General features: G+C 40.2%; 1 protein-coding gene across 1 annotated transcript in view; it reads left to right on the top strand.

Moving 5' to 3' along the window:
• The first annotated feature begins 602 nt into the window (after window positions 1-602).
• The window catches only part of LOC129097251 (collagen alpha-1(XXII) chain-like), a 47,573-nt gene continuing 35,587 nt past the window's right edge, over window positions 603-12,588 (top strand). Inside the window, 7 exon segments of the mRNA XM_054606048.1 lie at window positions 603-724; window positions 810-1,376; window positions 5,180-5,260; window positions 10,134-10,245; window positions 10,678-10,801; window positions 11,578-11,853; window positions 11,994-12,074. Coding sequence (XP_054462023.1) covers window positions 634-724; window positions 810-1,376; window positions 5,180-5,260; window positions 10,134-10,245; window positions 10,678-10,801; window positions 11,578-11,853; window positions 11,994-12,074 — 1,332 coding nt within the window. The 5' untranslated portion in view covers window positions 603-633.

Below are 12,588 nucleotides of genomic sequence, written 5' to 3'. Positions count from 1 at the left end.
TCTTTTACTATTTTACGAGTGGAAATGGTGAAAGAAATAGATTGCCAGCAAGTTCCAACAATCTTTAGCGAGTCTAGTTTTCTCTGGATGGAGCATTCACTTGCTGCTGTAGAGGGATATGTGTTTCAGTCTTTCAGCTTCAATTATCATGTCTTGAGAAGTGAGAACATATTTTGCAAGCCTCTATACCAAAAAGAAATTGGAACAAGGGACAATAGAAATACCGGACAATAGGGGGGATGAGATAGATATATTTTTTTCTTGTTAGAGTGGCAGTTTCATACATATAAAGTGCCAAATTCAATCTGAAATCCGCTTTCAACCAGTTCATTCTCAATATAGAGATGTAGCAGCAGCCGTTGTAGAAGGCCTCTTTTTTCCCCCAGCAATCTCCCTACGCTACAGGAAGTACTTCACCCACTTTGGTTTCACTGTTGGAGAGAAATGATCACAAATCCTCATTGCCAAGGGACAGCCTGGCAAACAGGATTTAGATTTTAAAAATATCTGAAAGGTCTGAAAAAAGAAAAACTTTAGTACCTGAATTGTTGATGTTTCCACTGACCTTTCCACAGACTGAACAGCTTGATGGTGGTAAGAAGATAAACCAAACACACCTAAACCAAGTCCAAGATGGAGTTAAGACTGGGATTTAGGATCACCTTGCTCTTAGTCATCCTGGCCTTGACTCTTTCCGGCGAGGGAGTGGAAGCTCAGAGAGCAGGTAAGACAATAAGATTGATTATTCAAATATAAAGGGCTCATGTTGACTATATGTGACTAAATCCTCCTCTATTTTCTTATGGCAGGATGTAAAAATGTCCACTATGACTTAGCATTTATCCTGGATACATCTTCCAGTGTTGGAAAGGAGAATTTTGAGAAAATCAGGCAGTGGGTGGCCAACATTGTCGAGTCGTTCGATGTGGCACCAGACAAGACAAGAGTAGCCGTGGTTCGCTACAGTGACAGACCCACCATCGAGTTCACCCTGGGTAGACACAGGACCCTGGAGGAAGTGAAACGAGCTGCCAGCAACATACGCTACCTGGGGGGGAATACAATGACTGGGGATGCTATCAGCTACACCACCGCCAACATCTTCACGGAGCGGAGCGGAGCCAGGCCCACAGCCAGAGGCATTCAGAGGGTGGCCATCCTTCTCACAGATGGCCGAAGCCAGGATTATGTTCTGGAGCCCTCTAAGGCCGCTGCCAAAGCTGGCATCAGGATGTTTGCTGTGGGCATCGGGGAGGCGCTGAAGGTGGAGCTGGAGGAGATCGCGGCCGAGCCAAAGAATGCCCACGTCTTCCATGTGACGGACTTCAATGCCATTGACAAGATCAGAGGAAGGCTGAGGAGGAGGCTGTGCGAGAGTAAGTCAGCCATCGGGCCCAGTGCCAACACATCACTCGCACTGCATGCCACATGGCTTCTGTTTGAAGCCTCACTTTGAAGAGCCTGCCTCACCCTGAACGTGCACTTAATGAAATTTGAATCTTATTTTAACCTATAAGCACTACATGGAAAGGAAAGACCCTAACCACACAACCCCACCCCTAACCACAAGGAGCTGCGGCACATGCATACAGTGTTATCATAGCTTCTTCACGGAATACGAGGCGTGTGAGGGCGCTGTTGCAAACATTGGCTTGTAGATGACAGTTTTCTAACCAAGACATTTCTGTGGGTTAGCTGCCTATTTGGTGCAGAGGTGTTTAGCACTGGAAGCCTTTCTTAAACTAACCTCATTGGTTTTTCCACTAGGTTGCTAAGAGAATCTTTCAACACAGGCATACATGCTTAGAAAGTATCTTACATGGCTAAATGAATTAGCTAAGATAAGCTTAAAAACAGAGTTTTATGTTGACTGGCAGCTGTGAAGAGAAGTGGAGAAACATCCTTGCATGAATTTTTTTCACGGAGAAGATGGATGCTTTGCACTCCAACACTTAAATTCCTGCCTAAAATTAGCCAGACAGGAAAGAAAAGGCTGCCATAAGTCCTAGCCACAAACGGTAAATACAAAAACGGAAAAGACATGATTGCATTGTTTAGCTCGCAGATGAGCAAAGACAAACTCACAACTCTCACTTTAATCTGGCTCTAAATCGTCAAGTTTGACAAGGCAAAAGTAGAGATTCTTCCAAATGAAGTGTTGATTCAGACTCTGAAACGCCTTTATTTTTTAAAAAGGGAATATCATCTTGAGTGATACTGGTGCAAAGGCCAGCAGGCTACTCATTTCAAAGCCAACGACCTTTGACTTTGCTCCTTGACTCCATTGATTTGCAATCTGTCAACTAATAATGAAGGTTTTATATTATAAAACACGCTGTGCATGCAACGTTAGAGCTCTGTAGAACTAACCAAGGGCTAAATTTACTGAAAGTTCAAATGTTTTCTTTCTGTAATCTCTAAAATCACCACAAGTGAGTCTCTAAGTATATCAGTGGTCAGCACAACTGGCTTAGCGAGCAATGCAAGTTATTTTCATCCAGAAAATTATAGCTCTAATGTTTCAAGTGGTTCCAGTGCAGCCACTCAAATGTCCATGTTGAATGTTTTCACCTTTTAATCCATAGGTTTAAAAATGGACTTTACGTTCTTATGTTCTGCACTGATTCATTAAAGCATGTGTGGCCTCCCTTACCAAGCATTGGATCACACACTTGACCTTAAATGACCCCAGGGACAGAGAACTCTATTATCAAAGCTCCTGCCCAACGCCTGCAGTGTGTTTAATAAATTCCGCAGCCATAATGATGACAGGTAGCATGGGTAATAGTAGGAATAAAAAATGGATCAGATCCTGGCTGCAAAAGAAAATGGTGGTTGTTAGGTGTGTAATGCACCAGCTTTTGCTTATACTATGAATCTGTCTGAGACATCCATTTCCAAAGGCAGGTTTGACATTGCTTCCATTTAAACTCATAGACGGATTTCTAAATTATAGCTCCAGGGCCACGAGTGCAGGGAGTAGCTCAGCTGTAGCATGCCTAGTCGGACGGTTGTGCAACAACACCGTCTTTAAAAAAGAGTGACGCACTTCCATTCATTCACAGAACGGTAATTTTTGGTAAACTTGCTGGCTTTATAAACAATAAAAAACGAGTATCTTTTCTGAGATCTTCAATTATCACTTTAAAACGACTCAAAAGCAGAAGAAAAATAATGCTTCTTTAATTTCACTGCAAAGCAAACTGAAGACAAACACACAAAGAAGGACAAACTACAGCTAACATTTGCAATAAATTATGCGAGATGGAAATAACACCACTTGTAGAATTACTTATTAGCTTCTTGGATTAGCCTATTAGACATGGTCTTGAATTTGCATGGAACAGAAAAACAAGCCAAGTCAACAGAGCTGTGCTAATAAAGAACACCGCAAAGGTTAAAGGCCACCCCGACAGGAGGATTTTTATAGCTGTGATTTAAGAAAATTGCAGGGTTTAATGTTAGATGTTTGACAGATACTCGATCTTTTAGGGAAGTTGGAGTGTGTCTCACTGTGATATTTTCGCCCACAGATAATATTTAGGGCCGACAGTCACGACACAGACAAATTGTTGGGCTGACATTAGGTTTAATGAGACGTTTCTCTGAACAGATTGATTACAAACTGGTGACAGGATCCTGCTGTCATACCTAATCAACATTGTGACAATGTATCCTCCCATGCGGGATGGGTGAGGAGGTTCTATTCAAATTCAACTTGTCAGTCGTAAAATTAATGCGGGGGAGCAGATCAAAGTTATTTTCAAACACGCTGATGAGATTGTCTTTCATTTGTGCAAATACACCAATTCATTAGCGGGGACAGGATTTGTCCTGTTATTTAATTTAGATTGATGAATGGAATGTATTATAAAACAAGAGCCTTAACTGATCCAGCTGTAAATGGTTGGCAAAAAACATGATTCTTACTTTCCTCTTATGGTACGCAGACATGCAGGTAGTTTAGGTTTTATTTATCCAGATTTCTCACTACACTCGAATGCAATTGAGTTAATAGAAATGTAGTTTATTGATCTCACATTGTGCTTTACATTGAAACAATGCCTTCAATCATGACCAAACATTAATGGCCATGCTAGAAGCTCTGAAGGCACAGGAATGCATTGAGCTGAATGCTAAAAACATGCATGCTAACTTCCTCCCAATGACAATGCTTACACGATGACGTTGCAGATATAATGTTTACACTGTTCACCTTCCAAATTTGGTGTGTACGCATGCTAGCAGTTTGCTAGTAGCATTAAACATAAAGTACAGCTCAGGATGATGGAATGCCATTTGTTTTTCAGGTATTTGGTGATAAAACAAATAATCGGACATAGTGAAACCAACCTGATTATGGTGCTAGATGAAAAGCAGTTATTAAAATGTATCCTGAGGGAGATATGGTTGTCTGTACCAAATTTCATGCCAATCCCTCCAATAGTTGTTGAGAAATTTCCATCTGTACCAAAGTGGTGAACCCACAAATTGACACTCGCATCCCTACAGCCATGCCGCTAACTCCTCTAAAATTACAGCAGCAACCACGACTCACCAACTGCAAGTGACAAAATGTTTGTTGTTTTTGTGTAATTAAGGTGAGCAAACCCTATTAAAATGTCAAACTCTCCAATGTTTACATTTAATAAACTAAATAGGATCCACATATGCGCTCGTTAGCAGTTAAGCTGGCATCTTGACACAAATAGAAAATACCCCTTCTGCCAATAAAAGCGTAAACTGATGGTGTTGCCTTTCTCACTGTCATCACCATGGCTGAAATATATGTATGTGTGTGTGGAAATCTAAAACTGTTACTGCTCCCTGGGCCTATGGAGATGCCTCATGCTTCTTGTAGAGCCACACACTCTACTCCCCAGGCTTCAGACAGGAGAGACGAAGGGCAGTCCGTCTGCATTCGTGCTCTTCAGATCACATATCAGCCCAGATGCTGTGTTACAATGAGATCACCATTTCCTAAAACAATCCAACAATTCACACCTTTTTCATCCGACCCCTCATAAAGTTTCAGAATGATCATAAAACAATAACACGTGATTTCATTTCCAACAGGATGGCTAACAATAAAAGTGACTTTGCTTAACCTGTGCTCCCAGAAGATCATGGTATCCTGATTTACAGCTTGTCCAACTGAACTATTGTCCTCTCTCCTCAGATGTCTTGTGTCCAAACATGAAGGTTCAACCTGATCGGTTTAAGCCCAACAGCACCAGTTATGGTCTTGAAGAGGTTCCAGGTATGTGCAAACTACTGCTTTCATTACGGCGACATGCAGCGTTGGCTATACTTGTCCACCACAAAGACAGCCCATTGTTTTTCAAAGCATTTCCTACACTGCCACATTTAGCTTTGTTACATGAGGAGAAACTTTTTTTTTTATGCAAAGATTTAGACTCTAATTCTATCTGATTGGTAAACAAATTGGTTTTATTCATGACTTGAAAAGTACTACTTTACTGCAACGTATATTTTCTGTCTTGTTTTACGCTGCCATTTTAAAAACTCAATATACTTGCAAAAACGAAATGCAGGCAGACTTGAATTTACACGCATTTCTCACACTTCATCCACACTTATCATCTTGCAGACCAATGCTACTGTGTTTCAGATGTATTTTGTCTACAGTCCACAGCAGCCATTGACTTCCATCCATTTTCATATTATATGAAAATCAATATGTTGACCCTTTAAACTTGCTTGAACTGCCTATTCAATCATACCCAAAAGTTGGTCCCAAAGTCCCATTTTGGAAATTAAGCCTTTCGCTTTCTTGCTGAGAAAAGATGAGTAATTAACACACAAATATTGTGTTTTTTAAAACTGAAAAATCAAGTTTCAAAATCAATCAAAAGTTTAAAAACATAGTAGCAAGTTGTCTCCCCCTGCATCCAGTCTTTATGCTAAGCTGATTGGCTTTTGGTGGAAGTATTATGGTAATTATGCAAACATGATCCTCTAACTTTCAGCAAGAAAGCTAATAAGCATACTTCCAAAAATGTCAAACTATTCCTTTTTAGGAGGAAAAACTTGCAAACACACCTTGTTCCTTAAAATGCAGCTGTGATTTTCAAGCTCACCTGTAGAACTAGTTAAGCGTATTACTAGTCTTCCGCCATTTAACGTTTGGATTTCATATAAGCTGCTGTGTTAAAGGTTTCTGAGAACTCTCGCATAGTGTTTAACCAGAAAGGTCGGATGTTGTTATAAGAGTGTCTTTTGGGGGATCTGAGTTCCTGTCTGCGTCTCCCACCCACATCCATCACGCTGAGAGAAAAAACAGATGCACTGGCATGACTGTTTGGACTTCATGGAAAGAGAGGTGAAAGCTTTGTTTTTAGAAAGTTTAAATCTCAACAAATTGGTCTGGCATTCACATGATGATCTATGAAAACGGAAATGGGGTTTTTCATAGCAAATTACTGACATTTTGCTGACGGACTCTTTTGTACCAGTGTCCTGTTATTTGTGTCTCTTAATGTAAGGTAGTGTTATTGAAAAATCAAAAGATCCACTAATCGTTTTTAGGGTTGTTGGGGGTTGGATCCTATCCAAGCATGTTCTGGATGAGAACAGCATACATATGATGAGAACAGACAAGTCAGCTGCCCATCACATGGCTGAAAACTAAAACAAGCACATTCAGTCCTAGGGCCTACTTTGTATTTTCTAATTTATCTAACAGGAATGTATTCATTTCGAGGGGGGGAAACAAGAGCTCTGGAGGAAATTCATTTAGACATAAAAAATAATCCACAGACAGACGGACATCTGTGTAGTGTTTTTATTCTGCTATAAACCTGCTGTACCAACAGATGAGCCAAAAACAAAAATAAAACAGAATTTGGCAAGATAGTGAATCGTCTTTGTATTGTATTGTGTCAAAGTTTTGCTTTATTATACATCCAAAATGCGGTATTATTGGATGTTTAAAACATATGGAGTTAGGGCTTAAAAAGTACAATATTTTCTAAAGTATAGTAAAGTGGTATAAAGTATCAAGGCGGGTATGATGGGAATGCTCAAGTTTATAACAAGTAGATCACTTAGTTGCTTTTCAGCTTTGAAGCTGACTCAGTGTTGCCCCCAGTGGTAGAAGGCTTCAAGTCTGAAATCATAAATTGATACATTCACATTCTCAAAAAAAAAGTCACTTTTTTAGCTAATAATGTGTGATTTGGCATTTTATCAGATGATCGTTATTGGGCAAGTACTAATTATGCTAATTATGTATTTTCCTTAGACAGATGTACCACTTTGTCCGATATGCTGTCAGCACTCTAACTGGAAAAAAATCATCCGGGCTGTGTTTTGTTTGTCTTTCCGATCCAAGTCTTGCTCCACGGGAAAATGATATGAGGAAATATTTTCTTATAACCAATAGCTACCATAAATATACTGCACACAACACTGATTTATATTTCCTTTACATTTAGCTAGCAGCACCACAAATTAAATTGGGCTGTCTTAGAGCTACTATAATCACTTTATATCCTTAGTTTCTATCATGGTGTAACTTTAGAATTGGATCATAATGGTTCTGACAAAGAACCACCTGGAGAACACGAAGAGGCCACAGCAGGTCCCCAGCAAAAATATAGTTTTCATTTTATTTTGGATGTTGGAACAGTGAGACAAAGTATAAGAGCGGTTATTGATTTTCTCTGGGTCCAGTATAGCACAGACAGTTGTGTCATAATCCCATCTCAGAGCCCAAACCTGCACTGGGCCTTGACCGCTGTTATCAAACGGCGGTCTGGGGTCTGAAGCTCCCTGACATGACAAAGATGTCCGGGGTTTTCCCAAAGTGCTGTGAGTCTGTAACTGTGGCCTCACTGGAAGACATACACTGTCAAACTGAGTAAAGTTAGGATTTTCTCCACATAGAGAGAAGTACAAGACAAACGGTGTTCATCGTTACGACCAGCAGCTGTAGGCTCCCACTTATAATTACCCAACAAATGTCCTCTTCTCGGGTGCAGAGAGTGTGTAACTCTCTGTGAGAAATGTCAAGACTATTTCGCTGCTGATTACGATTTGACAGCCAAGAGACCTGCGGTTTGAGTCAGACTTGTGTTTATCATGGGCTGTCTAGTCTGACCCCTCAGGGTACTGAGCACACACAAGAGGCTGCACTGCGTCTTTGCGGCTCATGCGCTCACTATCTTCTGCACAACCGTTGCCATCTGCTCCGATCAAAAAGAATGCTGTGTGTATGAGTTCGCCTTTTCCCAGTCGGTGAACTCATCTGGCTTTTGCCGCAGATCAACCCCATTGGTCGTTTTTTTGGCCGTCCAAAATAACTTTTTTGGGGGTTGATTATATGCTATCCGCTGCCAGTCCAAATTACAGCTCTGTGCTCAGATGGCCTCTAAACAGCCACAGAAACGGCGCGGTGAGCGAATGTGCACGACGCAAGCATGGTGACAAAGAGAGTCGAGGCTCACAGCTGCACGGCTTCCTCCAGCAAACCCTTCAGCAAGAACTGATAAGCAGCAAAACATCCTTTTAATATAGCATCACCAAGGCTCAAGTCTCTCGACGTTTTCACTTGCTAAATTACACCATTGGTCATAATAGAAAATGTAATCTACTCTGTTTTTAAAAAAATAAGCCCAAGCCCTTTCACACAAGGTTTTTATCAGCAGATTTCGATGGCCTTTCGTTCGTAGCTGCAAAGTATTTAGCTTAAGATGTGTTTTTTTTTTTTAATTATAAGTGTGTCCTTTGGTTTTTTAACATAGGACGACTTTAAAAAACCTAAAGACTACACAGGTACCATTAGAGAACACCGGTCTGACACTTTCAGATTATGCTAGTTCTCTTTAGTGAGATTATAGATTTAGTCTTCAAACTGGTGATAATGCTGCTAATAACATAAAAGAACATGCAATAGAAATAAAACTAACTGCAGTTTTATTGAACAAGTGACAAGATACAAAAATGTAAAGACAAAATTCACCATTTATCCTGTTTTAGAAAAACAGGTTGTGGTGCATTTAAGACTATGCAGAGACAGCACCACCCACTGACCAGAGGTGGAAGCTGTTAGAGATGCAGGTGAATTCAATGGCCCCTAAACTGAATGGAGGTGTATGAGAAATTACCCCCCCCAAAATAGGTTTTGTTCATGTACGAACCAGCAGAAACTCTCCCTCCTGTGGTGAGTCCGTAGTAATCTGTTCTCCCTAACAGGGCATCTGAGACACCGTACTGAGAGACGGAGTAGTTGTGACGGATGACTTACCCCCTCAGTTATTCGGTCTGTAATGATGGCTCTTGTTTTTACAGTTATTTTTTACTCTGTTGCTAATGGCACAGCGGCAGCCTGTGTGACTTACCACCTGTTTCAAGTCTATTTCCAATGACCTCCTCTAAGCTTCTGCCAGACTCTCACATTACCACCGTAATGTAGCCGTTTCCTCTTTGCAAGATTAGTGCACTGGTGTTAATATTCCCAACGGAAACCTTACATCTCAATGATTTTTGTTTCATCGCTGAGGCCATGCAGGGATATGTTGAGGCTGTCCTCATCCTGTCTGCTCACTAATGGCACAGTCTGCTTTCAGAAGAGCTCAACGCACAACAACATAACCACCAGCTTTCAGTGAGATCTGCTGGACAAACTGGCACCATTAGTGCTGTACAAGCTCTCGTCCTGCTGGCATTGCCATAGCTACAACGCTTGTTTGTTGTACAAGGGAGTGTCCTTTCCAAACCACCTAAATATGACCTGTGGTCACACCACTTCAAATCACACGCTGCAGGGCATCATACACACACGTGCACACACACACACTCAAGACTCATACGCCAACCTTAACAGCGATGGTGGCTAGTTTTTTTCCTCTGGCAACAAATCAGACAGATGTTGAATTGCCAACAAATGGCTCTATTTTCCACTTGTTCATTGATTTTTAATCTTCCTCCATAATAGTCCCAAATACAGTGGCAGCAGGGTGTGGTGGGACTGACCCAGTTAAACCCCAGTACCCAAGAAATCTGACAAAGCCATAAGTCAACCTCAAGACTTAAAAGCCCTGTGTACTCATTAATTTGTGTGTGAGAGACGTTCTTGAGTCCAACTGGGGTATTTTACTGTGTTGCTGCAGGGTTCGACCTGATGGAGTATTTCAACGTGAAAAATATTCTGGGAACCAGCAGTGATGAAGGCCAAAGTTCTTACGTTCGCCTTGGCACCATGCCCATTGTACAGCAAACAGAGTAAGTGACCACCATGTTATTCTGCAAAAAAATACGCTTTACATTGTCTTCTAACTATTTGTGAATATGTAATTAAACGTGATGGACCGAGAAACCTGTCAGGGAACACGAGGGTAGAAATTGAACTGTCTGGCCCCAACCGAAAATAACCAAATAATACAAAATAATGTTAATTAATCACTTTCGAAGTCATGAAATTGTATCATTATTGAAAATATAAAATTGTATAGAAATATTTTGTTCTTAAAAAGAATAATGCAACGTCACTCTGCTTAGGAGAGAAGGAATAGTGTATATATAGACAATGTGGTTACTAGGTGAAACATAGACACTGTTTCATTATGAGTTTCTGCAATAAAGTCTAAACTGTAACTCTGTGTCTGAGTAAATAAAGTTTATGTTAGCAATAACCACTTGCTTTTTCTTCTGCAGGGATGTGTTTCCTCAAGGGTTGCCAGATGAATACGCTTTTGTGACGACTTTTAAATTCAGGAAAACCTCAAGACGTGAAGATTGGTACCTCTGGCAGGTTTTTGACAAATATGGAATCCCACAGGTGGGTCAGCCGAATGTAAATAGTAGTAAATGTGACTATAACTGCGTGTGTGGCTGGATTTAGGCAATCACAAGTTCAACTAAGAATAGGCTCAGCTCACGGACTTTTAAGATTCTTCTTAAAATATTGACCTTAAAACATGAGAATATCATATTTACTTCTGTAAAGCCGGATGCAATTCATTCTACACTCCTGATCATAATTTTCAAATGGAATGTCAGATTGTTATACTATTACTATATTGTTCTTGTTAAAGCAAGAAACATTAATAAGTGTTGTGGATTACACCAGTTTTATCATTAACTTTTACAGAAAATATATTTTTTTTTTTGTCCTGCGTTCAAATTTAGTATTAACATTTAGTAGTATTAGCATCAAAACATACTTAAAGAACCAAAAGTTAAAGTACTTATTATGCAGAAAGATATTACAAAGGGATTCTAATTATTGAAGAATGAATGTGTACATTTCTTCAATATTGCATCTGGTAAATTCAGGGCTAATTTTATATATTTAATATGCTGCTGCTTAGCTTTTGAATCACTAAGGCTTTATCTTAAGATATAATAATACATATAATCATCATAATGTATTTGTTTGTATTAAAGGTACAAAGTCGCAGAAAATGGAAATATTGAAGTAAAGTTCAAGTACCTCTAAATTGTTATAATAGCACTACTTGAGTTGATGTCCTTAGTGGATATTCCATCACTGAACTTGTCTGCCTGTATCTCTCAGCTCCTGTCGTTAACATTTTCCTGCCTCTGTCTTGTCAGGTGTCCATCCGTCTGGACGGTGAGAACAAGGGGGTGGAGTACAACGCTGTCGGCCTGACAAAAGACGCTGTCAGAGCCGTGTTCAAGAACCCTGACGTTGACAACCTGTTTGACCGCAACTGGCACAAGATTGCCCTCCGCGTGGAGGCCAAGTCCGTGTCTCTGTACCTGGACTGCAAACACATCCAGACTCTGCCCATCGAAGACAGGGAGGACATCGATATCCAGGGGAAGACAGTGATTGGGAAGAGGCTGTATGACAGTGTGCCAATTGATGTGAGTCTTTGCACAGCATGTGGACTTGTTTACCACACTCCTGTAGTGAAATGAAGCATTATGAGAGGTTGTAATATTTTTCATATTTCCCAATATCCTCCACATTGATATGTTTATTAATTGTGTCCGTATCCACGCAGTTTGACCTCCAAAGGATGATGATTTACTGTGATTCCAAGCATGCAGAGCTGGAAACTTGTTGTGATATTCCCAACGGACCTGTGAGTATTTTAGGCAGTGTATAAAAGTAGATTTGTGTCTAACTACAGGTTTAACACAGCCTTGTCTTTATGTCAAGCTAGTTTCTAATTTAAAGAACTTAGATTTTTATGCTTGAAAACAAACGGATAGGTTAACATGAATTGTCTGTTTCTGGCTTTGTTACCTTCTGTAGCTGACATACAACCAGGCTCATTTTGTACAGCAAAGGAATACTACCACTACTGTTGTGTTTCACTGTTTCCAGCTATAAGGTTGAGCTAATCTAATGACTACAGTAAAATAAGATTAATGCTAAATCAAGCCCCCAAGAGGAGCATAAGGCTTTGAAGACAATTTCACATAGTGGCCAACTATGCCAAACTAAGCGTACTTGAAGCATAGACATGCTGAGATTGGTATTGATCTTCTCATTTAAACCTCGGCAAGAAAGTGAGTTGGTACATTTTCCAAATTTTGAGCTTTTTAACTTTAAAGAGTAATCAGCTACTTAGATACACTGAGACTTCCAAAGTG

The sequence above is a fragment of the Anoplopoma fimbria genome, chromosome 10 (assembly GCF_027596085.1).
Source record: "Anoplopoma fimbria isolate UVic2021 breed Golden Eagle Sablefish chromosome 10, Afim_UVic_2022, whole genome shotgun sequence".
Classification (NCBI taxonomy): Eukaryota; Metazoa; Chordata; class Actinopteri; order Perciformes; family Anoplopomatidae; genus Anoplopoma; species Anoplopoma fimbria.
The sequence above is the reverse complement of the archived record's forward strand: the minus strand, read 5'-3'. Positions and strand labels throughout refer to the sequence as shown.